This window comes from Rhinopithecus roxellana, chromosome 3 (assembly GCF_007565055.1).
Source record: "Rhinopithecus roxellana isolate Shanxi Qingling chromosome 3, ASM756505v1, whole genome shotgun sequence".
NCBI lineage: Eukaryota > Metazoa > Chordata > Mammalia > Primates > Cercopithecidae > Rhinopithecus > Rhinopithecus roxellana.
This window is the reverse complement of record NC_044551.1, coordinates 150542664-150565141: the sequence shown is the minus strand read 5'-3', so window position 1 is coordinate 150565141 and position 22478 is coordinate 150542664. Positions and strand designations below refer to the sequence as shown.

At 44.9% G+C, this 22478-nt stretch overlaps 1 protein-coding gene across 3 annotated transcripts in view; it reads left to right on the top strand.

Moving 5' to 3' along the window:
• The window catches only part of VDAC1 (voltage dependent anion channel 1), a 34932-nt gene extending 15947 nt beyond the window's left edge, over nucleotides 1-18985 (top strand). For all 3 annotated transcript variants that reach the window (XM_010359956.2, XM_010359953.2, XM_010359954.2), the window contains exons 6-9: nucleotides 9900-10127; nucleotides 14891-15041; nucleotides 17075-17132; nucleotides 18041-18985. In XM_010359956.2, coding sequence (XP_010358258.1) covers nucleotides 9900-10127; nucleotides 14891-15041; nucleotides 17075-17132; nucleotides 18041-18132 — 529 coding nt within the window. In that variant the 3' untranslated portion in view covers nucleotides 18133-18985. The remainder of the gene's footprint in view (nucleotides 1-9899; nucleotides 10128-14890; nucleotides 15042-17074; nucleotides 17133-18040) is intronic.
• Nucleotides 18986-22478: the final 3493 nt, after the last annotated feature.

Below are 22478 nucleotides of genomic sequence, written 5' to 3'. Positions count from 1 at the left end.
ATTCATATTGGTGGGTCTTCTAAACCTGGGGAAGACTGTTTTATATACTGATGATGGGATCAAGGGCATGTACTGAATTTCAGTTTTTAAAAATCATGACCTGGGCATGGTGGCTCACGCCTGTAATTCCAACACGTTGGGAGGCTGAGGCAGGCAAATCACCTGAGGTCGGAAGTTTGAGACCAGCCTGACCAAAGTGGAGAAACCCTGTCTCTACTAAACATAAAAATTAGCTGGGCATGGTGGGCGCATGCCTGTAAGCCCAGCTACTTGGGAGGCTGAGGCAGGAGAATTGCTTGAACCTGGGAGGCAGAGGTTGCCGTGAGCCTAGATGGCGCCATTGCATTGCAGCCTGGGCAAGAAGAGTGAAACTCCATCTCAAAAAAAAAAAAAAAAAAAAGGGTCGGATGCAGTGGCTCATGCCTGTAATCCTAACACTTTGGGAGGCTGAGGTGGGTGGATTGCTTGAGGTCAGGAGTTTGAGACCAGCCTAGGCAACATGGCAAAACCCCATCTCTAATAAAAATAAAAAATTAGCCAGGCATGGTGGTGCATGCCTGTAGTCCCAGCTACTTGGGATGTTGAGGCACGAGAATTGCTTGAACCCAGGAGACGGGTTGCAGTGAGTTGAGATCGCACCACTGCACTCCAGCCTGGGCTACAGAGAGAGACTCTGTCTCCAAAAAAAAAACTGTGGTAAGATATACATATAAAACTTAACATCTTTAAGTGGTGTAGTTAAATGGCATTATGAATTTTTCAGTTTTGCCATTTCATATGTATTTTTTTTTCTTCCTTTTTTCCTTTCCAACAAATATTTATTAGAGGGAGGATCTACCAAGTCCAGACCTGTGCTGGGTGTGTGGTCCACACAAGTGACTGGGCACACAGGGTTCCTACCCTCTGGAGATGGCTTCTTATAGCCTGGCTATAGATGATCTGAAGAGACCATTGTTTTTTTTTTTTTTTTTTTTTTTTTTTCTGAGACGGAGTCTTGCTCTGCCGCCCAGGCTGGAGTGCAGTGGCCGGTTCTCAGCTCACTGCAAGCTCCGCCTCCCGGGTTTACGCCATTCTCCTGCCTCAGCCTCCCGAGTAGCTGGGACTACAGGCGCCCACCACCTCGCCCGGCTAGTTTTTTTGTATTTTTTAGTAGAGACGGGGTTTCACCGTATTAGCCAGGATGGTCTCGATCTCCTGACCTCGTGATCCGCCCGTCTCGGCCTCCCAAAGTGCTGGGATTACAGGCTTGAGCCACCGCGCCCGGCCGAGACCATTGTTAAGGGGCTGATTTACTCTCATTCCTCCTCTCTGCTGTAGTTTCTTCTGTAAGACCACTGCCTTCTTGCAGTGCTGTGTACTTTCCCCCCAGGAACTCTGCCATGATATCAGGGAGAGGTTATCCAGAAAGATCCTGGGATAGGATGAGGGGCTGGAGGATGTGCCCACATGCTTGAATTTGCTGCCTTGGACTTTGCCTGCTGCCCTGGGATAGCACACTTTGGAATTTGTAGGTAATTTCCTTCCCATTACCTTAGGGAGCTTTGCAGAGGTCGCCAGGCCCTGCAGTATAAAACGCAAAGGAAAGTTTATTTGCTTTTTTTTTTTGGGTGTAGGGGGGACGGAGTCTTGCTCTGTTGCCCAGGCTGGAGTGCAGTGGTGTGATCTTGGCTCACTGCAACCTCCTCCTCCTGGGTTCAAGTGATTCTTCTGCCTCAGCCTCCCAAGTAGTTGGGACTACAGACATGGGCCACCACACCTGGCTAATTTTTGTATTTTTAGTGGAGACGGGGGTTTCACCATATTGGCTAGGCTGGTCTCGAACTTCTGACCTCGTAATCTGCCTGCCTTGACCTTCCAAAGTGCTGGGTGGGTTCACGTGTTTCTCCTGCCTCAGCCTCCCGAGTAGCTGGGATTACAGGAATGCGCCACCACAGCCAGCTAATTTTGTATTTTTAGTAGAGACGGGGTTTCTTCATGTTGGTCAGGCTGGTCTTGAACTCCTGACTTCAGGTGATCTGCTTGCTTTAGCCTCCCAAAGTGCTGGGATTACAGGTGTGAGCCACCACACCCACCCTTTTTTAAAAAAAATTTGCTTTTTATTTCAAAGTAATTTTATACTTAGAAAAATGTGGTAAAAATAGTATGCAGAGTTCTCCTGTGTTCTTCCCCCAGCTTCCCCTAACGTTAATGGCTTATATAACTATAATGATCAGAATCAGCAAGTTAATGTTGATGTCATACACTTAATCTATTGTCACAATGACGTCTTTTTTCTGATCTGTGATCCAGGTCAGGATCCTAAATTGCATCTAATTGTTTTTTTTTTTTTTGTTTTTTTTTTTTTTTTTTTTTTTTTTTTGAGACGGGGTCTCTCTCTGTTGCCAGACTGGAGTGCTGTGGCATGATCTCGGCTCACTGTAACCTCCAACTCCCTGGTTCAAGCGATTCTCTTTCCTCAGCCTCCCAAGTAGCTGGGATTACAGGCATGTGCCACCATGCCAAGCTAATTTTTGTATTTTTAGTAGAGATGGGGTTTCACCATGTTGGCCAGGATGGTCTCGAACTCCTGACCTCGTGATCCGCCCACCTCAGCCTCCCAAAGTGCTGGGATTACATGCATGAGCCGCTGCACTCGGCCAATTGCATCTAATTGTTAAGTCTTCCGTAATCTGGAATATTTTCTGACCCTGACACTTTTGAAAAAGAGTGGCCTTGGCCGGGCGCGGTGGCTCAAGCCTGTAATCCCAGCACTTTGGGAGGCCGAGACGGGCAGATCACGAGGTCAGGAGATCAAGACCATCCTGGCTAACATGGTGAAACCCCGTCTCTACTAAAAATACAAAAAACTAGCCGGGCGACCTGGTGGGCGCCTGTAGTCCCAGCTACTCGGGAGGCTGAGGCAGGAGAATGGCGTGAACCCGGGAGGCGGAGCTTGCAGTGAGCTGAGATCCGGCCACTGCACTCCAGCCTGGGTGACAGAGCAAGACTCCGTCTCAAAAAAAAAAAAAAAAGAATGGCCAATTATTTTGTTAAGATGTCCCTCAGTTTGGATTTGTCTGATGCTTCCTTATGATTAAATTTAGGTTTTACATTTTTGGCAACCATAAAAGTTATTGTGTTGTATTCTTCTCAGCACGTGATGTTAGGAAAAATATTATCAATATGCCTCATTTTTGGTGATCAGTTTTGAAGTGGTGTTTGCCAACTCTCTTCACTGTAAAGCTACTATTTTTCTCTTTGTAATCAGTAAGTATCTTGTGGGTAGACACTTTGAGATATGCAAATATTCTATTTCTTATCATACCTTTGCTGACAAATAGTAACATCCATTGGTGATTCTTGCCTGCAACTGTTATGCTTGGCAAATGGTGACTGGAGTGCAGTGGTGTGCAGTGGTGTGATCCTGGCTCACTGCAACTTCTGCCTCTTGGGCTCCAGCAGTCCTCCTTCCTCAGCCTCCCAAGAAGCTGAGACCACAGGCGCGTGCCACTAAGCCCAGCTAATGTTTGTGTTTTTGGTAGAGATGAGGTTTCACCATGTTGGCCAGGCTGGTCTGGAACTCCTGAGCTCAAGTGATCCACCTTTCTCAGCCTCCCAAATTGCTGGGATTACAGGTGTGAGCCACCACACCCGGCTACAAATGGTGATTTTCTTTTCTTTTTTGGCTTTTTGAGGTGGGGTATCACTGTCACCCAGGCTGGAGTACAGTGGTGTGATCTCGGCTCATTGCAACCTCTGCCTCCCCGGCTCAAGGGATCCTCCCTCCTCAGCCTCCCCAGTAGCTGGGACTACAGGTGCCTGCCACCACCCCTGGCTGATTTTTATATTTTTGGTAGAGACAGTGTTTCACCATGTTGCTCAGTCTGCTCTCGAATTCCTGAGCTCAAGTGATCTGCCTACCTTGGCCTCCCATAATGTTGGGATTACAGGTGTGAGCCACCACACCCAACCTCAAATGGTGATTTCCTATTGCCATCCTTCCTTCACTTGTTACTTGGTATTCTACTGTAAGGAAGGGCTATTCCTTCTTTCCCGTGTATTAATTCAATCAATTATTTATTTATATTAGTATAGATGCATGGATGTTTAATCTATGGGCTGTAATCCACAGTGTCATTTATTTTGTCGCTCAAGTTGTCCCAGATATGGCCTTTGGGAGAATACATCCTGTGTGCTTTTTGACAAACCTCTGTCGTTTTTCAAAGCATGTCTTTATTTCTGGTTTCAGAAAATGTACGATGCTCATCTAGTACTTGTTTTTCCCCAGTCCTGCTATCTGCCATTTCTCCAAGGAACCTTGGTTCTTTATGTTGGAGAATGATGTTTAGAAACTAAGATTGTGGGCCTGGTGTGGTGGCTCATGCCTGCAATCCCAGCACTTTGGCATGCCGAGGCAGGTGGATCACGAGGACAGGCGTTTGAGACCAGCCTGGCCAATGTGGTGAAACCCTGTCTTTACTAAAAATACAAAAATTAGCTGGCTGTGGTGGCACACACCTGTAATCCCAGCTACTCAGGAGGCTGAGGCAGGAGAATTGCTTGAACCCAGGAGGTGGAGGTTGCAGTGAGCTGAGATCATACCACTGCACTCCAATGTGGGCGACAGAGCAAGACTCCGTCTCAAAAAACAAACAAACAAAAAACCCTAAAATTCTGGGTGCTAGGTGTACATATTGCTACTGGGTATTTGAGGAAAGTTCTGGTGATGCATGATGGAGATTAGAAATGAAAGCTGGCTTTCCAAAGTGACTGAGGGTATAGCCTGGGAAAACACCTGGCTTCCAGGAGGAGCTGAGTGTAGACCACATCTGGATGAGGCTGCAGACCTCAATAAGGACCAGCACCCACACTGAGTATCTACCACAAATAAAGCTTGCTTGTTAACCACAAATCAGTCAGGCCTCTCTCGGGTGCTTGTCAAATTAGCACTACTGTTGAAATAGCTTAAAAATAAATCCCAATAATATCTGAAAAAGGAAGACTCCACAGACATAGTGTGCAGTGTTAGAAAGAGACCTGGAGAGAAGCCTGAGCACTCCCCAGCACTGCCCTTTCTCTTGGGGATCGTGGGCCCTGGCCAGAATCCAGTGAGACGGTGGGGGTGCCATGTAAACTGGTGCAGGTGGTACATACCACTGGTCAGAGGCCCTGCCATAGGCATCATAGTTTGTGATCATCAGCAGCTTTTTATTAAAAATTAAAAAAGAAGATGGTTAGAAGATGCGTGATTTTATATTTCTTGGTCTTTTTGCCTTTCTAAATGTCACCCTCTCAGCAGCTGTCTAATCATCAGTCATCTCAACCAGCCTGGTGCAATCACATACTTGTTCGAAACCCAGGCTTCTTTCCCCAGAGAGCAGGCAGATGAAGATAGGTTTCTTTTTTTTGTTGAGACAGTCTCACTCTATCGCCTAGGCTGGAGTACAGTGATGTGATTTCAGCTCACTGCAACTTCCACCTCCCGGGTTCAAGCAATTCTCGTGCCTCAGCCTCCTGAATAGCTGGGATTACAGGCACATGCCACCATGTCCTGCTAAGTTTTGTATTTTTAGTAGAGACAGGGTTTTCCCATGTTGGCTAGGCTGGTCTCCAACTCCTGACCTCAAGTGATCTGCCCCCCTTGGAGTGCTGAGATTACAAGTGTGAGCCACTGAGCCTGACCAGTTTTGGATTTTTCTTATTGAGAGATAATTTAGTTTTTACTCCTTTCCTTCAAACCTTGCCAAAATGTATAGAAGTAACTTAAACAAAGTTGAGGTTCCAAGGCATAAGTTTCATTGTCACTTGTTCTGTTGGTGAGCAGGTCTGTGCACACCTACCACCCAACTGCTGAGGGAGCTGAGCAGCCAAAGAAAGAGACTGACAAATCCAGTTTCTCGGAAAGAAACATTTAATAGAGACTTGCAAAAAGAAGCAATGTCTCAAGCAGCCAAGAGACAGTGGATCCTTGCACTTATCCTCCAGAAAGTATTCTTTATATAGCAAGCTTTTAGAGTAAAGACGTGTGCATATCTTAGACCATCTTGTAAAAAACTTGCAAAACTTGTGACCATAGGGAGGTTAGATAAGCATCTTTACTTTTTAAATTTTTATTTATTTATTTTTTTGAGACAGAGTCTCACTCTGTCACCCAGGCTAGAATACAGCAGCATGATCTTGACTCACTGCAACCTCTGCCTCCCGGACTCCAGTGATTCTCTTTCCTCAGCCTCCTGAATGTCTGGGACTACAGGTGCATGCCACCACACCCAGCTAATTTTTATATTCTTAGTAGAGATGGAGTTTTGTCATGTTGGCCAGGCTGGTCTTAAACTCCTGACCTCAAGTGATCCACCTGCCTTGACCTCTAAAAGTGTTAGGATTACAGGTGTGAGCCACTGTGCCTGGCTGGCATTGTTTCTTTTATGGGATTGTCTGTGATGTATTTCTTGATTGTCATGGTTGTATTAGGCTGTTCTTGTATTGCTCTAAAGAAATACCTGGTCAGGCGAGGTGGCTCACGCCTGTCATCCCAGCATTTTCGGAGGCTGAGGCAGGCAGATTGCTTGAGCCCAGGAGTTGGAGACCAGCCTAGGCAACATGGTGAAACCCCGTCTACACACACAGGCACGCACACACTAGCTGGGCATGGTGGTGCGCACCTATAGTCAGTTCCAGCTACCTGGGAGGCTGAGGTGGGAGGATCACCTGAGCTCAGGAGGTAGGGGCTGTAGTGAACCATGATCACACCACTGCACTCCCGCCTGGACAACAGAGTGAGACCATGTCTCAAAAAAAAGGAAAAAATACCCGAGGATAGGTAATTTATGAAGAAAAAAGGTTCAATTGGCTCATGGTTCTGTAGGCTGTACAAGCATAGCACAGGCATCTGTTCGGCTTCTGGGAAAGCCTCAGGAAGCTTTTAGTCATGGCGATTGATGAAGCAGGAGCAGGCACATCACATGGCAAGAGCAGGAGCGAGAGAGAGAGTGGTGGGGAGGTGCCACACTCAACCAACCAGATCTCATGATAACTCATTATTGCAAGGACAGCACCAATCCATGGGTGATCCACCCCCATGATCTAATCACCACCCAGCAGGTCCGACAGTGAGGACTGCATTTCAACATGAGATTTAGAGGGTACAACATGCAAACTGTATCAGTGGTGGTTTTGCTTCAAGATGGTGTCACTCTTGCCATGAAACAGGCTATTTTCCTTCATCACTTGGGAGGGGGGTTCTGGCCTTATTTTCAACTACGACCTCTGAAATTCTTGTCTCATTGAGAATTTGGAATGTTTAGCCTTTATTTATTTATTTTTTAAATGAGAAATCTGAAACATACAAAAACATACAAAAAAATATGTTTAATCCTCACTCTATTCCTATCACACAGCTTTGATGGTTACCAACCCTGTGGCCGATCATGTTTTATTTATACAGCCATAAATATAGCACTCCTCCATGCCCATATTATTTTAAATAAATAACAGCACGTTAATTTCATCTGTAAACATTTTATTATGTATCTTTAAATGGCAAGATTCCATTTTAAAGGAGCATAACCATGGTATTTATTATTATATTGAAAAAAGTTGACATTTCTTTTTTTCTTTTTTCTTTTTTTTTTTTTTTAGATGGAGTTTCACTCTTGTTGCCCAGGCTGGAGTGCAATGGCACGATCTCAGCTCACCGCAACCTCCGCCTCCCGGGTTCAAGTGATTCTCCTGCCTCAGCCTCCCGAGTAGCTGGGATTACAGGCATGCGCCACCACACCCGGCTAATTTTGTATTTTTAGTAGAGATGGGGTTTCTCCGTGTTGGTCAGGCTGGTCTCGAACTCCCGACCTCAGGTGATCCACCTGCCTTGGCCTCCCAAAGTGCTGGGATTATAGGCATGAGCCACCGCGCCTGGTGGATCATTTTTAAATATTGTCAAATCTCTAGTCTGTTCAAATTTACATGATTGTTTCATGATTTTTTTTTTTTTGAGACTGAATTTTATTGTTGCTGCCCAGGCTGGAGTACAGTGGCGCAATCTTGGCTCACTGCAACCTCCACCTCCCAGGTTCAAGTGATTCTCCTGCCTCAGCTTCCTGAGTAGATGAGATTACCGGTGTGCGCCACCACGCCCAGCTAATTTTTGTATTTTTAGTAGAGATGGGGTTTTGCCATGTTGGCCAGGCTGGCTTTGAACTCCTGACCCATCCGCCTCAGCCTCCTAAAGTGTTGGGATTATAGGTATAAGCCACCGCACCCAGCTTTTTGCTCTTTTTAAAATAACAGGTTGGTTCTCTAGTCTCTAAAGATGACAGCTATGTGATCTGAGTGTTATTATAATTATTTATTTATTTATTTATTTACTTATTTTGAGATGGAGTCTTACTCTGTTGCCCAGGCTGGAGTGCAGTGGCGCAATCTTGGCTCACTGCAACCTCTGCCTCCTGGGTTGAAATAATTCTCCTGCCTCAGGCTCCTGAGTAGCTGGGATTACACATGCCCGCTACCACGCTCAGCTAATTTTTGTATTTTTAGTAGAGACAGTGTTTCACCATGTTGGCCAGGTTGGTCTCGAACTCCTGACCTCGTGATCCACCCGCCTCAGCCTCCCAAAATGCTGGAATTACAGGCATGAGCCACCACGCCCGGCCCTGAGTGTCATTATAATGCCTAGAATAAACATATTGTTTAATATGTTTCAGCCTTTTGCTGATATTTTCCATATTGAGGCTCACATTGCTCCATTGTTGAATCCCTTGGGAGCCTCTTCAGGTTAGCTTGTCCTTTTGCCTCCACCCCAGTAGTCTTCAATAGCTTTGATAGATGTTTTAGGTCACTGTGTACATCTCCTGCCTAAGATCTATAGGCAGCCATTTCTCCAAGGAGCACTGGTTCCATTTAGGAGGAAATGGTCTAGGTGCTGAGGATGAAGCATTAATCTCAATGTGAATAAAGCTAGAAGTGAACAGTGCTGTGTAGTCCTTGAGGCTCTGAGTGGATCTGGTTCCTCCTGTGGTCTCTGCTGAGAATGCAGCTTCCTGTGGGAGATGTTGATCTTGTAACTGAATGATAGAAACAAGGAGATAAAAATGGCCATGTTTTATTTGTTAGATGTGATCTTGTTCTCCAGTGGGTACTTTTGGTAAAAGACATGGTAATAATAGGTCTGCAGGTAGCGCTATTCACCTGCTCTTCCTAAGGGATGCTGGGTCTTGAGGAACAGGCAGTACAGACACTGAACTGCTTATAGACTCACATCTGGTATCATCAGGTTGGACGTGGGTACTGTCTGGCTAACTAACACTTCCTGGCCCCCATGTCTGCAGAGTTACAGGTTCTATATCAGTACCCGGTTCTCTGAAATACATACTCATTGGGGTCTCATGAGTATGGTATTGAAATCCATTTTACTGTTGTATTCACTTGGAAGGAACATAGCCTATGTTTCCTTACTTAACTGTGTGAGCCACAAAGTAAGAAGATAACCGTCTCTTTAAAAGCTGCTATTTAGGTAGCTGTCTTCATGACAGATAAATCTTTTCCACAGGTTTGGAAAACATCAAAGATGCATCTGTCTCATAATTACGTTGTGGCTTTCTACCTAATGAATGCCTGTGTAGGCTGCTACATTAAGCATACAAAGAGGATAGGACAAGCAAGTTACTTCGTATTTATTTTCCAGGCTTTTCCTGTCTGTGTTCTCACTTCATTAGTGTGGGGTTTCTGCAGACTGGGTCGCCGTGGAAGAGAGGTTGTGTCCTGCTCATTGTGGTACAGCAGTGCCTTAAGGGAGAACTGGAGCCCTGACTTCACCCCCATCCCACTCCCTTTATTTGACCTAGGATTAAAAAAAAATTAAAAAAAAAAGGCATTTCAAGGTGAGTTAGCTTCTGATCTTAATACAACTTCTTTTCCTTTAGGAAAAAAAATGCTAAAATCAAGACAGGGTACAAGCGGGAGCACATTAACCTGGGCTGTGACATGGATTTCGACATTGCTGGACCTTCCATCCGGGGTGCTCTAGTGCTGGGTTACGAGGGCTGGCTGGCGGGTTACCAGATGAATTTTGAGACTGCAAAATCCCGAGTGACCCAGAGCAACTTTGCAGTTGGCTACAAGACTGATGAATTCCAGCTTCACACTAATGTGTAAGTGTACCATGGGGGCAGCGGGGTGAGGGGTGGGGTTGGAGTGTGTGTGGTAAGGGGATTGCTTTCATTAGTTTTTTTTAAAGAAAGCCCAATTTTAACCACTGTAAAGTGAGTTTGTTGGCATTAGATGAGCCAGATGGCCTGCTGCTATCATTTGTTTCCCACCTACCCATTTCCTAGAGTGTCTTACATCATTTCCACTCTACGAACAGTAAATATTGCAACAGGTACACAAAGTGGCTGATTAATTACAGCAGGGACATGGTGTCAGTCCAGAGTGGGTCCATTCCCTGCAGTTTTTGTTTTAGTTAACAAAACAGCTCTCAGCTCTCTTTCTCTGTCTAATGCCTGAGGATTAGCCTGCTGGGCTTGATGACATGTAGACATGGTAGACAAATTTAGGAGCTGATTGTCTGAGTTACAAAGTATCTTCTCTGTACAGTGAAACATGTAAAAGTAACTATTGGACAGTATGGTGAAGGGAAACAGTGATTATAGGTTAGGAGAGAGCCCCTTGAGAATTGAAGTAGATTGATGATTTAGGTTAAGGGAAACACATTTCATTCATGGGTCTTGTTTTATCATAAATCTTGTTTTATTCAGTTTCACGAGGAATTAACCTGTGACAGGCACAAGCTGGGTGCAGAGCTACCATGTTTATTTCTTTCCACTAGAGGTCACTAAAGAATTAACTTCTTAAACTTAAGGCAAATCAATGGTATTAATGTGTAAACTAATATTATTTCCATTAATAACTTTTTTGAGGAATTTTTATCATTAATTTGGAATCTGTTCCAGCTAAAAAGTCACAGGAAAACAATAGAGATGGACAATCTAGTGGTTGGCAGGGGGTGGGGAGGGTATGGCTACAAAGTGGTGATTGAGGGAGTTTGCGGGAGGGAACTATTCTATATCCTGACTGTGGTCATGGTTACATTAATCTGTATATGTGTGTTAAAATTCATAAAAATATATACCAAGAAAATAACCATTTTGGCCGGGCGCAGTGGCTCATGCCTGCAATCCCAGCACTCTGGGAGGCCGAGGCGAGTGGATCACGAGGTCAGGAGTTCAAGACCAGCCTGGCCGAGAAGGTGAAACCCCATCTCTACCAAAAATACAAAAATTAGCTGGGCGTGGTGGCGGGTGCCTGTAATCCCAGCTACTCAGGAGGCTGAGGCAGAGAATTGCCTGAACCTGGGAGGTGGAGGTTGCAGTGAGCTGAAATCACATCACTGCACTCCAGCCTGGGCAACAGAGGGAGACTCCATCTCAAAAAAAAAAGAAGAAAATATCAGTGTTATTGTATGTTTAATTAAGAAAAGGTGAAACATACAAAAAAGGTATAGGAAACATACCACATGCATAGAAATGTTTTTGAATGTAGAATTCTGATTGGCATGGGAAGTTTTTTCCTTAGTTTGAAATTGGGCATTGGTACCAATTCTAGGAGGAACAATGGCTGTTAGCCATTTCCCCCACATATCTGAGCTTCAACATTTTTAATAAGCAACAAGTGGGTATGGTTTATTTTTGGAACCAGCGTGAAGGCAGCTGACACAACTCATCTGGGTTGCCCTGGTGCTTGCAGGGGCCCGGATGCATAACAGAAAGTCTTTGTGCTTCATATAGATGAATTTGAACAGTTCCAGCTGTTTATTTATTTAATAAATTATTTTTTGGTGACAGGGTCTTGCTCTCTCACCCAGACTGGAGTGCAGTGGCACGATCTCTGCAGCCTCCGCCTCCCAGGATCAAGTGATTTTCCTGCCTCAGCCTTGCAAGTAGCTGGGACTACAGGTGCACACCACCACACCTGGCTACTTTTTGTATTTTTTGTAGAGGCAGGATTTCACCATGTTGCCCAGGTTGTTCTTGAACTCGTGAGCTCAAGTGATCTGCCTGCCTTGGCCTCCCAAATGCTGGGATTACAGATTACAGGCGTGAGCCACTACGTCTGGCCTCTTGTTTATGGTTTTGAAAGCTCTGTATAGGAAGGCAATATTGTGTTCCTGGTTTTAGGATATTCTGAAAAGTCTGGCCTTTTTAAAAACATGTAAGCCCAAGAAACTTCCCCAACTGAATATATTACTAAAGTCATTAAAAAATCTGTTATTTTTGACAGGCTGCTGTTTTATTGTAGCATACTTGGGCTGTCTAAAGAAGACAGGATTCCCTGTGAATCAGGCAGTGCCTGGGTCTCCCTGTACTCTCTAGAAGCATAATGTCTGTCTTGCTGAATTTCATGGGGAAGCGAGAATTTACAATGTGTGGCTCATATGTGTAATCCCAGCTACTTGGGAGGCTGAGGTGGGAGGATCACTTGAGGCCAGGAGTTTGGAACCAGCCTGGGAAACAGAAATACGTGTCTCTAAGAACATTTTTAAAAATTAGCTGGGCATGGTGGCAACATGCCTGTGATCACTTGAGCCCAGGAGTTTGAGGTTGCAGTGAGCTATGATTTTGCCACTGCTCTCCAGCCTGGGCAACAGAGCAAGATCTCATCTCGGGGAAAAAAAAATTTAGAATGTATTCTCTAATTTAGGGAGAGTGTCTTGTGAAATCTGGAGTTTTTGTTCTTAGGTCCTGAAGCCCTTTGCTGGATTCCAAAGTACATTGGCTCTGACGCACAGTTACCAATGCCATTTCCACTGGCAATGCCCATAATGATGAGGCAGAACTCAGACACTGATTTTATGTTAAAGATGTCTGAGAGAGTTTAGGCAGGCTTGAAGACCATCTGATGCAAGGAGGATGGTCATTCCTTTTTAAAAAATTGCAGCATTAAAATTTTTCTTAATTTTTTTAATCAAAGGAGTCTGAACCCATGGTTGTAAAATCAGACAGTACAGATGGGCTTATGAAAAGCAGTGATTCCAGCCTTTAGGGGTGGCAGTGACTGCAGAGTTTGTACAGGCTGTTCAGCTGAGTGGGGCAGACTTTCAAATTCTGAGAGCTTAAGCAGGGCCCCCAAAGAGGAAGAGGAGAATTATAATGACTGAAGAAGGGAAAGGGATATTTGCAGCAACTGGAGTCATTCAGTGTGTTTGTAAGAGAGGAGGGAGCTTGACCAGCTGGGGTTTCGTTCTGAATATTTCTGAAAGAGCGAGACATTTTATGATGTAGCAAAAAACTCCCTTTCAAATCCTGCCGGGACCTTAGATGTTGCAGCATGGGTGAGGAGTATGCACAGGTGGACGAGACGAATTGTGGATTAAGCTCTTCTGAAGTGCTGCTCCTCCAAGAGGCTGGGTCAGTGCCAACCGTATCTCCCCAGCAGTGGCTGCAGCAGGTTGTGCCAAGGGCTCTAACTTGCCTTCTGAGGCATATGTGCAGCCCTGCCTTTCTTGCCATTTCTGGCTGTGTTCTTTTCTCATTTTCTTCTCTTTCCATACCATTTTTTATTTTTATTTTTATTTTTTGAGCCAGAGTCTCTGTTGCCCAGACTGGAGTGCAGTGGTGTGATCTCAGCTCACTGCAACCTCTGTCTCCTGGGTTCAGATGATTCTCCTGCCTCAGTCTCCCAGGTTGCTGGGATTACAGGCACCCGCCACCATGCCCAGCTAATTTTTATGTTTTTAGTAGAGACAGCGTTTCATCATCTTAGCCAGGCTGGTCTTGAACTCCTGACCTCAAATGATCCGCCTGCCTTCGCCTCCCAAAGTGCTGGGATTATAGGCATGAGCCACTGTACCCGGACTTCCATGCCATTTTTCTGGTAGAATCATTTATAAAAGTAATAATATCAGTAGCAGTAAAAATAAATCCCTCAGAATCTCAGTGCTCTACTTGCTTCTTTTCTTTTCTTTTTTTTTTTTGAGACGGAGTCTTGCTCTGTCGCCCAGGCTGGAGTGCAGTGGCGCGATCTCGGCTCACTGCAAGCTCTGCCACCTGGGTTCACACCATTCTCCTGCCTCAGCCTCCTGAGTAGCTGGGACTACAGGCGCCCGCCACCACGCCTGGCTAATTTTTTGTATTTTTAGTAGAGGCGGGGTTTCACTGTGTTAGTCAGGATGGTCTCAATCTTCTGACCTTGTGATCTGCCCGCCTTGGCCTCCCAAAGTGCTAGAATTACAGGTGTGAGCCACCTCGCCTGACCTGCTTCTGTTCTGTTCTTTTTCTTTTTCTTTTTTCCTTATAGAGACAGGATCTTGCTGTGTTGCCCAAGCTACATCCTGGGCTCAAGTGGTCCTCTTGCCTCGGCCTCTCAAAATGCTAGGGTTACAGGCATGAGTCACCATGTGCCCCTTCTTCCCCGGCTTTTTCTTTTTTTGTTTGAGACAAAGTCTTGCTCTGTCACCCAGGCTGGAGTGTAGTGGCGCAATCTCGGCTCACTGCAACCTCCGCCTCCCAGGTTCAAGCAATTCTCCTGCCTCAGCCTCCTGAGTAGCTGGGATTACAAGTGTGTGGCACCAGCCCAGCCAAGTTTTGTATTTTTAGTAGAGACAGGGTTTCACCATGTTGGCCAGGCTGGTCTCAAACTCCTGACCTCAAGTGATCTGCCCATCTTGGCCTCCCAAAGTGCTGGGATTACAGGCATGAGCCAGTGTGCCTGGCCAGGTGCCTGTTCCATACTTATCAGACTTCCTGTAATTTAGTACCTGTTTTGTGAAATTTGGTGAACTTCTGACTTCCCTTAATATCAGTATTGGTTCAGTCCGTTTCTGGCATCCCTGTCTTCTGGGAGACTTGGGTGGATCTGTCTGGGCTGCAGCTCGCCTCCCTGGGAAGCTCAGCATCTGTGCTGTGCTTGTTTGCAGGAATGACGGGACAGAGTTTGGTGGCTCCATTTACCAGAAAGTGAACAAGAAGTTGGAGACCGCTGTCAATCTCGCCTGGACAGCAGGAAACAGTAACACGCGCTTCGGAATAGCAGCCAAGTATCAGATTGACCCTGACGCCTGCTTCTCGGTGGGTATCTGTGGAATCACGCATCTCACAGGCAGGCCCATCTGCTCTTTACGTTGGAGTCCTTCAGGTTTGCTGGAGTGCTGTGCTTCAGCTTATTCAAAGTGAGAGATGCTGCTGGGTGTGGTGGCTCACGCCTGTAATCCCAGCACTTTGGGAGGCCAAGGCAGGCAGATCAGTTGAGGTCAGGAGTCTGAGACCAGCCTGGCCAACATGGTGAAACCCCGTCTCTACTAAAACTACAAAAATTAGCCGAGCGTGATGGCAGGCGCCTGTAATCCCAGCTACTTGGGAGGCTGAGGCAGGAGAATTGCTTGAACCGGGGAGGCGGAGGTTGCAGTGAGCTGAGACCAAAAGACTCCGTCTCAAAAAACAAAAACAAAGTGAGAGATGTTCTCACTTTGAAAAGAGTTCCAAATGAGTACAGTGATCATACTACTAGTACTTCTTATGGGTACCAGGCACTGTGCAGAGCCTTTTATGTATAGACTACTGTGTTTTAATCCCATTTGAAATAGGTGCTTTGTTTTTTTAATCATCTCTGGGTTTTTTTATTTCTTGTTTTTTTGAGACAGGGTCTTGCTTAGTTGCCCAGGTTGGATGCAGTGGTGTAATTGCAGCTCAGTGCAGCCTCAACGTCCTGTGCTCAAGTAATCCTGCCACCTCAGCTTCCCAGGTAGCTGGGACTACAGGCACACCACCATGCCTGGCTAATTAAAAAATTTTTTTAGACAGAGCGAGACTCCGTCTCAAAAAAAAAAAAAAAAAAAAAAAAATTTTTTTTAGTAGAGACAGTGTCTCGCTCTGTTGCCTGGACTGGTCTCAAACTCCTGGGCTCAAGCTGTCCTCCCACCTCAACCTCCCAAATGTTGTTGGGATTACAGGCATGAGCCACCATCCCTGGCCAATCATCTCTGTTTTTTTTTTTTTTTTTTTTTTTTTTTTTTTGAGACAGAGTCTTCCTCTGTTGCCCAGGCTGGAGTGCAAGTGGCACGATCTCAGCTCACTGTGCAACCTCTGTCCCCCAGGTTCAAGTGATTCTTCTGCCTCAGCCTCCCATGTAGCTGGGACCTACCACCACACCTGGCTAGTTTTTGTATTTTTAGTATAGATGGGGTTTCACCATGTTGGTCAGGCTGGTCTCGAACTCCTGACCTCAGGTGATCTGCCTGACTCGGCCTCCCAAAATGCTGGGATTACAGGCATGAGCCATGGCCCCCACCCAATCATCTCTGTTTTTACAAATGAGGAACTAGAAGCTTAGAAAGGTGAGTAACTTGCCCAAAGGAACACAGCAGGAAAGAAATTTGAGCCAGATTGGCTTACTGTTGAACCTCTTCCATTAATACCAGTTCCTGTTCTATAATGCAGACTGTTAAAAGGGGCACTCTGAAATCTAGGGTTCTAATTGATAATTTCCCCCCACCTCACTTTTCATTCTCCTTTTCAGCTCCTGCATTGCATATTAAGAAATCAATAGTCAGTTGGCATCTTGCAGACTCTCCGGCATTGCTCACAGGCCCTCGAACTACTTCCCAGTTTTTGCAGTAAATCCTAATGGGCTCATTTCTCTTGTCACAGGGCACTGGAGGTTGTATCTCTTTGGGGTGGAATGAGGGAATCTCATGTTGCAGAATGGTGTCTGTACTGATTTCCGTAATTTATGGACAGCCCATTTTAAGTCTCCTAAACTAGAACCGAATTTGGCTCCCTTAACAGGCACTTAAAAACAAGAGAAAAGGAGCCTCATTATTTATATGAGCAAAAGGACACGGGCCCCTAAGAGGCCTTCCTTCTCTCTGCTTTGTTCTTATGAGGGGTGTCAGATCTCAGAACACCATTTGAACAGGAAAGTATGCACCTAAAATTGATATATTTTGTATTGAATTTAATGAATCTCATGAACAAGATGGTCATAAAAAAATTTGATTCTGAAGTCAAAGGTTGGTTGACCAAAAAGCTCTTATTAATTTTGGAGATGGAAGTGCAAAGTATTATACTTAATGTTTTCTCTGTTTTGTCGTTTCCTTGACTAGGCTAAAGTGAACAACTCCAGCCTGATAGGTTTAGGATACACTCAGACTCTAAAGCCAGGTATGTGTTGCTTGTGTGTGAAATCGGTTCTTTGTCTTAAAAAAAATTGTGGTGCTGGTTTGCTGATTTATGTCATTGCTTATAAAATGTTTATATAATACAGTGGGTATATATAAAGTATAATTAAATGTTTATAAAGGAGTACGGGGTCATTATAAAACATTTGGAGAATATGAGATGTGGCAAGCAGGAGGAAAAAGGCTGAGGCTAACATATATTCTTTGCTATTTTCTTCCATCCTTTTTTCCAATGTGTACATAATGCTTGATACTTATTTCTGGCAGATTCTCAAAACTAACATAAATCAGTCCCACTGTAAAAAGACAAAGAAATAGGAAAAGTGGTTTGCAGGTTTCCTCTGCACAGTTGGCTAGGCCAGTCCATGGTGTATTATAGTTCTAGCATATAACCACCTTTGAGCCCTGGAAATCTAAGATTACCAGCTACTTCCCGTATCAGGTTATTCCAGGGAAGGTCAGTTTGTTGTGTGCATCTGTGGATGTGCATGCACACTACCCATGTGTGTACACTGAATATGAACATGTAAGACCTTAGGTTGGATTCAGGATTGAGGTTTCATTTAAAGGGATGATTGCCAAAGAAGCTTACTGTATGCTACCAGTACTAGAGACTAATTGTACCAGGGGAACAGTGAGAGGAAAAAGGAAAGTGGGGTTCCAGAAGTAGATTTGGGTAGGCTCTCTGGGCGGTGGGATAATTAGTTGTTTTATAAGTCCACTCTAAGATACCTGTTGGTCAGATAGTGCTAAGTAACAAGGATTGAAGGGCCATGTAGTTTGGACCCTGCTGATAATATCTGGAACAGGTTCTGAATTTGTTGTTAATCTTTCTGTCATTTCTTTCCTCCATTCCTCCTCCTTTCTTCTCCCTCATTTTTCTCCCTGCAGGTATCAAACTGACACTGTCAGCTCTTCTGGATGGCAAGAACGTCAATGCTGGTGGCCACAAGCTTGGTCTAGGACTGGAATTTCAAGCATAAATGAATACTGTACAATTGTTTAATTTTAAACTATTTTGCAGCATAGCTACCTTCAGAATTTAGTGTATCTTAATGTTGTATGTCTGGGATGCAAGTATTGCTAAATATGTTAGCTCTCCAGGTTAAAGATGATTCAGCTTTAAGATGTTACCCTTCCAGAGGTACAGAAGAAACCCATTTCCAGAAAAGGTCCTTTCAGTGGTAGACTCGGGGGGAGCTTGGTGGCCCCTTTGAGATGCCAGGTTTCTTTTTTATCTAAAATGGCTGCAAGTGGAAGCTGATAGTATGTAGGCACTTTGTAAATTCATATTGAGTAAATGAATGAAATTGTGATTTCCTGAGAATCGAACCTTGGTTTCCTAACCCTAATTGATGAGAGGCTTGCTGCTTGATGGTGTGTACAAACTCACCGGAATGGGACTTTTTTGGACAGATCTTCATAACCTGTTCCCACCCCAGTTCATCATCACCTCTTTTACACCAAAAGGTCTGCAGGATGTGGTCACTGTTTCTTTTGTGCCATTTTGGGGTGGAGAAGGTAGATGTGATGAAGCCAATAATTCAGGACTTATTCCTTCTTGTGTTGTGTTTTTTTTGCCCTTGCACCAGAGTATGAAATAGCTTCCAGGAGCTCCAGCTATAAGCTTGGAAGTGTCTGTGTGATCGTAATCACATGGTGACAACACTCAGAATCTAAATTGGACTTCTGTTGTATTCTCACCACTCAATTTGTTTTTTAGCAGTTTAATGGGTACATTTTAGAGTCTTCCATTTTGTGTGGAATTAGATCCTCCCCTTCAAATGCTGTAATTAACATCACTTAAAAAAACTTGAATAAAATATTGAAACCTCATCCTCCTTCTGTTGTCTTTATTAATATAAATAAACAGAGCATTTATTTAGATTTGTTTTCTGTCTCCATGCTCTGTGTATGTATTATATATTATTCGTTTTCACTTGCTGTATAACAGATTACCATAAATTTAGCTGCTTAAAACAACACTCATTTATTTTACAGTTCTGCGGGTCAAAGCTAGCAGGTATGCATGCCTACCTGGGCTCTGCTTAGGTTCTCACAATGCTGAAATTAGGGTGTCGACTAGTCTGTCTTCTCATTTTATCTAGGGGCTTGGTGTCCTCTTCCAGGCTTACAGCGTTGTGGTGGAATTCAGTTATATTCAGTTGTAGGATAGAAGTCCCTATTTCTTTGTTGGCAGAGGCACTCTCAGTGCTTAGAGGACACCAGCATTCCTTGCCACGTGGTCCCCTACATCGCCAAAGCCAGAAACAGAAAAACTCCCTCATGTGAAATCCCTCTCACACTTCCAGTCTCCTCCAGAAGAGCCCCAAACCTTTAAAGGACTCACCTGATTAGGTTAGCCCACCAAGGGTAATCCCTCTTTCTTCAAGTTCACTGCCAGGTAAAGTAACCTAATCACTGGTAATATGCTTTCATATTTGTAGGTCCCTCCATGTGGGTTATGGGAAGGGGTGATTTTGGAATTCTCCCATATATTTCTATATTTTTAATAACTTGATTGTGGAATTTTTTTTTTTTTTTTTGAGACGGAGTCTCGCTCTATCGCTGGAGCTGGAGTGCAGTGGCCGGATCTCAGCTCACTGCAAGCTCCGCCTCCCGGGTTCCCGCCATTCTCCTGCCTCAGCCTCCGGAGTAGCTGGGACTACAGGTGCCCGCCACCTCGCCCGGCTAGATTTTTGTATTTTTTAAGTAGAGACGGGGTTTCACCATGTTAGCCAGGATGGTCTCGATCTCCTGACCTCGTGATCCGCCTGTCTCGGCCTCCCAAAGTGCTGGGATTACAGGCTTGAGCCACCGCGCCCGGCTTTTTTTTTTTTTTTTTGAGACAGAGTTTCGCTCTTGTTGCCCAGGCTGGAGTGCAATGGTGTGCAATGTTGGCTCACCGCAAGCTCCACCTCCTGGGTTCAAGCAATTCTCCTGCCTCAGCCTCCCGAGTAGCTGGGATTACAGGCATGTGCCACCACACCTGGCTAATTTTGTATTTTTAGTAGAGACGGGGTTTCTCCATGTTGGTCAGGCTGGTCTCGAACTCCTGACCTCAGGTGATCCGCCTGCCTTGGGCTCCCAAAGTACTGGGATTACAGGTGTGAGCCACCGCACCTGGCCAATTGTGGAAATTTCAAACACAAAGAATAGTAATGAACTCTATGCATGATCCAGCTTCAACAAATACGAACATTTTTTTCCATTCATGATTTTTCAGCAGAATTCCTTTTTTTTCTATGTTTGAAAGTGACATTCAGAACAGGAACCGTCTATTTTTAGCATTTTATGCAACTGATCACCGAAAAACCATGGGCCTCAGTATTTGTCATACTGTCTTCAGGGACTTGCAACTATTTGTAAGTGAATGTTCATAGAATTTGTCCAGAGATTATGGCACATAGTGGTTGCTGGGTACATCTAGTCAGATGTCAGGTACAGTTTTTTTTTTTTGAGATGGAGTCTTGCTCTGTTGCCCAGGCTGGAGTGCAGTGGCGTGATCTTGGCTCACTGCAACCTCCGCCTCCCAGGTTCACGCCATCCTCCTGCCTCAGCCTCCTGAGTAGCTGGGACTACAGGCACCCGCCACCACGCCTGGCTAATTTTTTGTATCTTTAGTAGATACAGGGTTTCACCATGTTAGCCAGGATGGTCTTGATCTCCTGACCTCGTGATCCGCCCGCCTCGGCCTCCCAGAGTATTGGGATTGCAGGCGTGAGCCACTGTGCCTGGCCAGGTACTGTATTAAAATATTTTACTTTTAGAGACAGAGTTTTACTCTGTCACCCAGGCTGAAGTGCAGTGGCATCATCATAGCTCACTGTAGCCTTGAACTCCTGGGCTCCAGTGATCCTCCCGTCTCAGCCTCCTGAGTACTTGAGATTACAGGCACAAGCCACCATACCTGGCCCTAAAATATTTAAAAATGTATAAAGGGTTCTCTTGAGTATGAGGGAATATTTCCCTCACTAGTTACTTATTGTCTGCCTGTGGCATGCAGCATGTTGGAATATCATTGTGCAAAATGCCTTGAGTTCATAATATCTCACCAGTTAAGAGAACTGAGACAACCTGGTATGAGGACACAAATGGACAAAGTGGACAATGAGTCAGGGAAGAGGACTGCAGTGTGTTTATTATAGATGAACTTTAAAGTCAACAAGCAGAAACTAAGATTGAGAAGCTCATTTGTTGAACTGAGTGGTTTTACAGACAACTTGAGTACAGCTCAAAGAAGGGAAGCTCCTGGGGGGACTGGGAGGACTTTGCACCTTGGCTGAGGTGGAGAGTTTCCAATAAGGACACCATTCAGTCTATGTGGGCTTCTGGGGGATTTCGGGAAATGTGCAGATGAATGACTTCTTAGTTTTCTTCACACAGAGTTTGTGTGTTTCTGAGCTGTCACCAGGGTGAGATAAAAGCTTAGGGGAAACCAGATTCAGGAGTAGAACACAGGCCCTTTAGAGAGGCAGCTCAGCTGTGTCTCTGTGGGATAACAGCAATCTTCGCAGGGAGTCATAGAGACCAGAGTGGTGAAGCTGTGGGTACAATAAATGTCTTGCTTAACGTCACATTGATTTTCCTGAAATTGATCAAATGGAACTTCTATGAATTGAAGCCTGTATCTGTTTATTAAGGAGACATTCACAGAACGTACACACAGAGCAAAGTATGGTGCCAGGGCCCCAGGTGAACTTCTTGGAAGTTTCTAAGTTTGCATTTTTATATACTGGGGATTTGAAGTAACAAAATTTAAAAAGAGAAGCTTATTTTAGGAAATCGAAATTACTTTCAATGGCAGCCAGCCCCTCACCCCTACTTCCTAGCTACCTACCTTTCCGCCACAATTTTTTTTTTTTTTTTTTGAGACAGTCTGTCTCTCTGTGGCCCAGGCTAGAGTGCAGTGGCATCTCGGCTCACTGCAGCCTCCATCTCCCGAGTTACAGCGATTCTCCTACCTCAGCCTCCTCAGTAGCTGCGATTACAGACACGCGCCACCATGCCTGGCTAATTTTTGTATTTTTAATAGAGACGGCGTTTCTGCATGTTGGCCAGGCTGGTCTCGAATTCCTGACCTCAGGTGATCCGCCTGCCTCGGCCTCCCAAAATGCTGTGAGCCACTGCACTCGGGCCGGTCCATAATATCTTTATCATCTTGCATAGTGTGTATTTTACACCACAGTCGCCCTCACAAGAAAATAAACGCTACCAAGGCTGGGGGTTCGTTTTGTTCACTGCTGTATCTTAAATAGGGAGAGGTGCTAAATCTTTTGTTGAAAAAAATAAATGACTGTGGGGAAAGAATTTTAAAAATTACTTATAA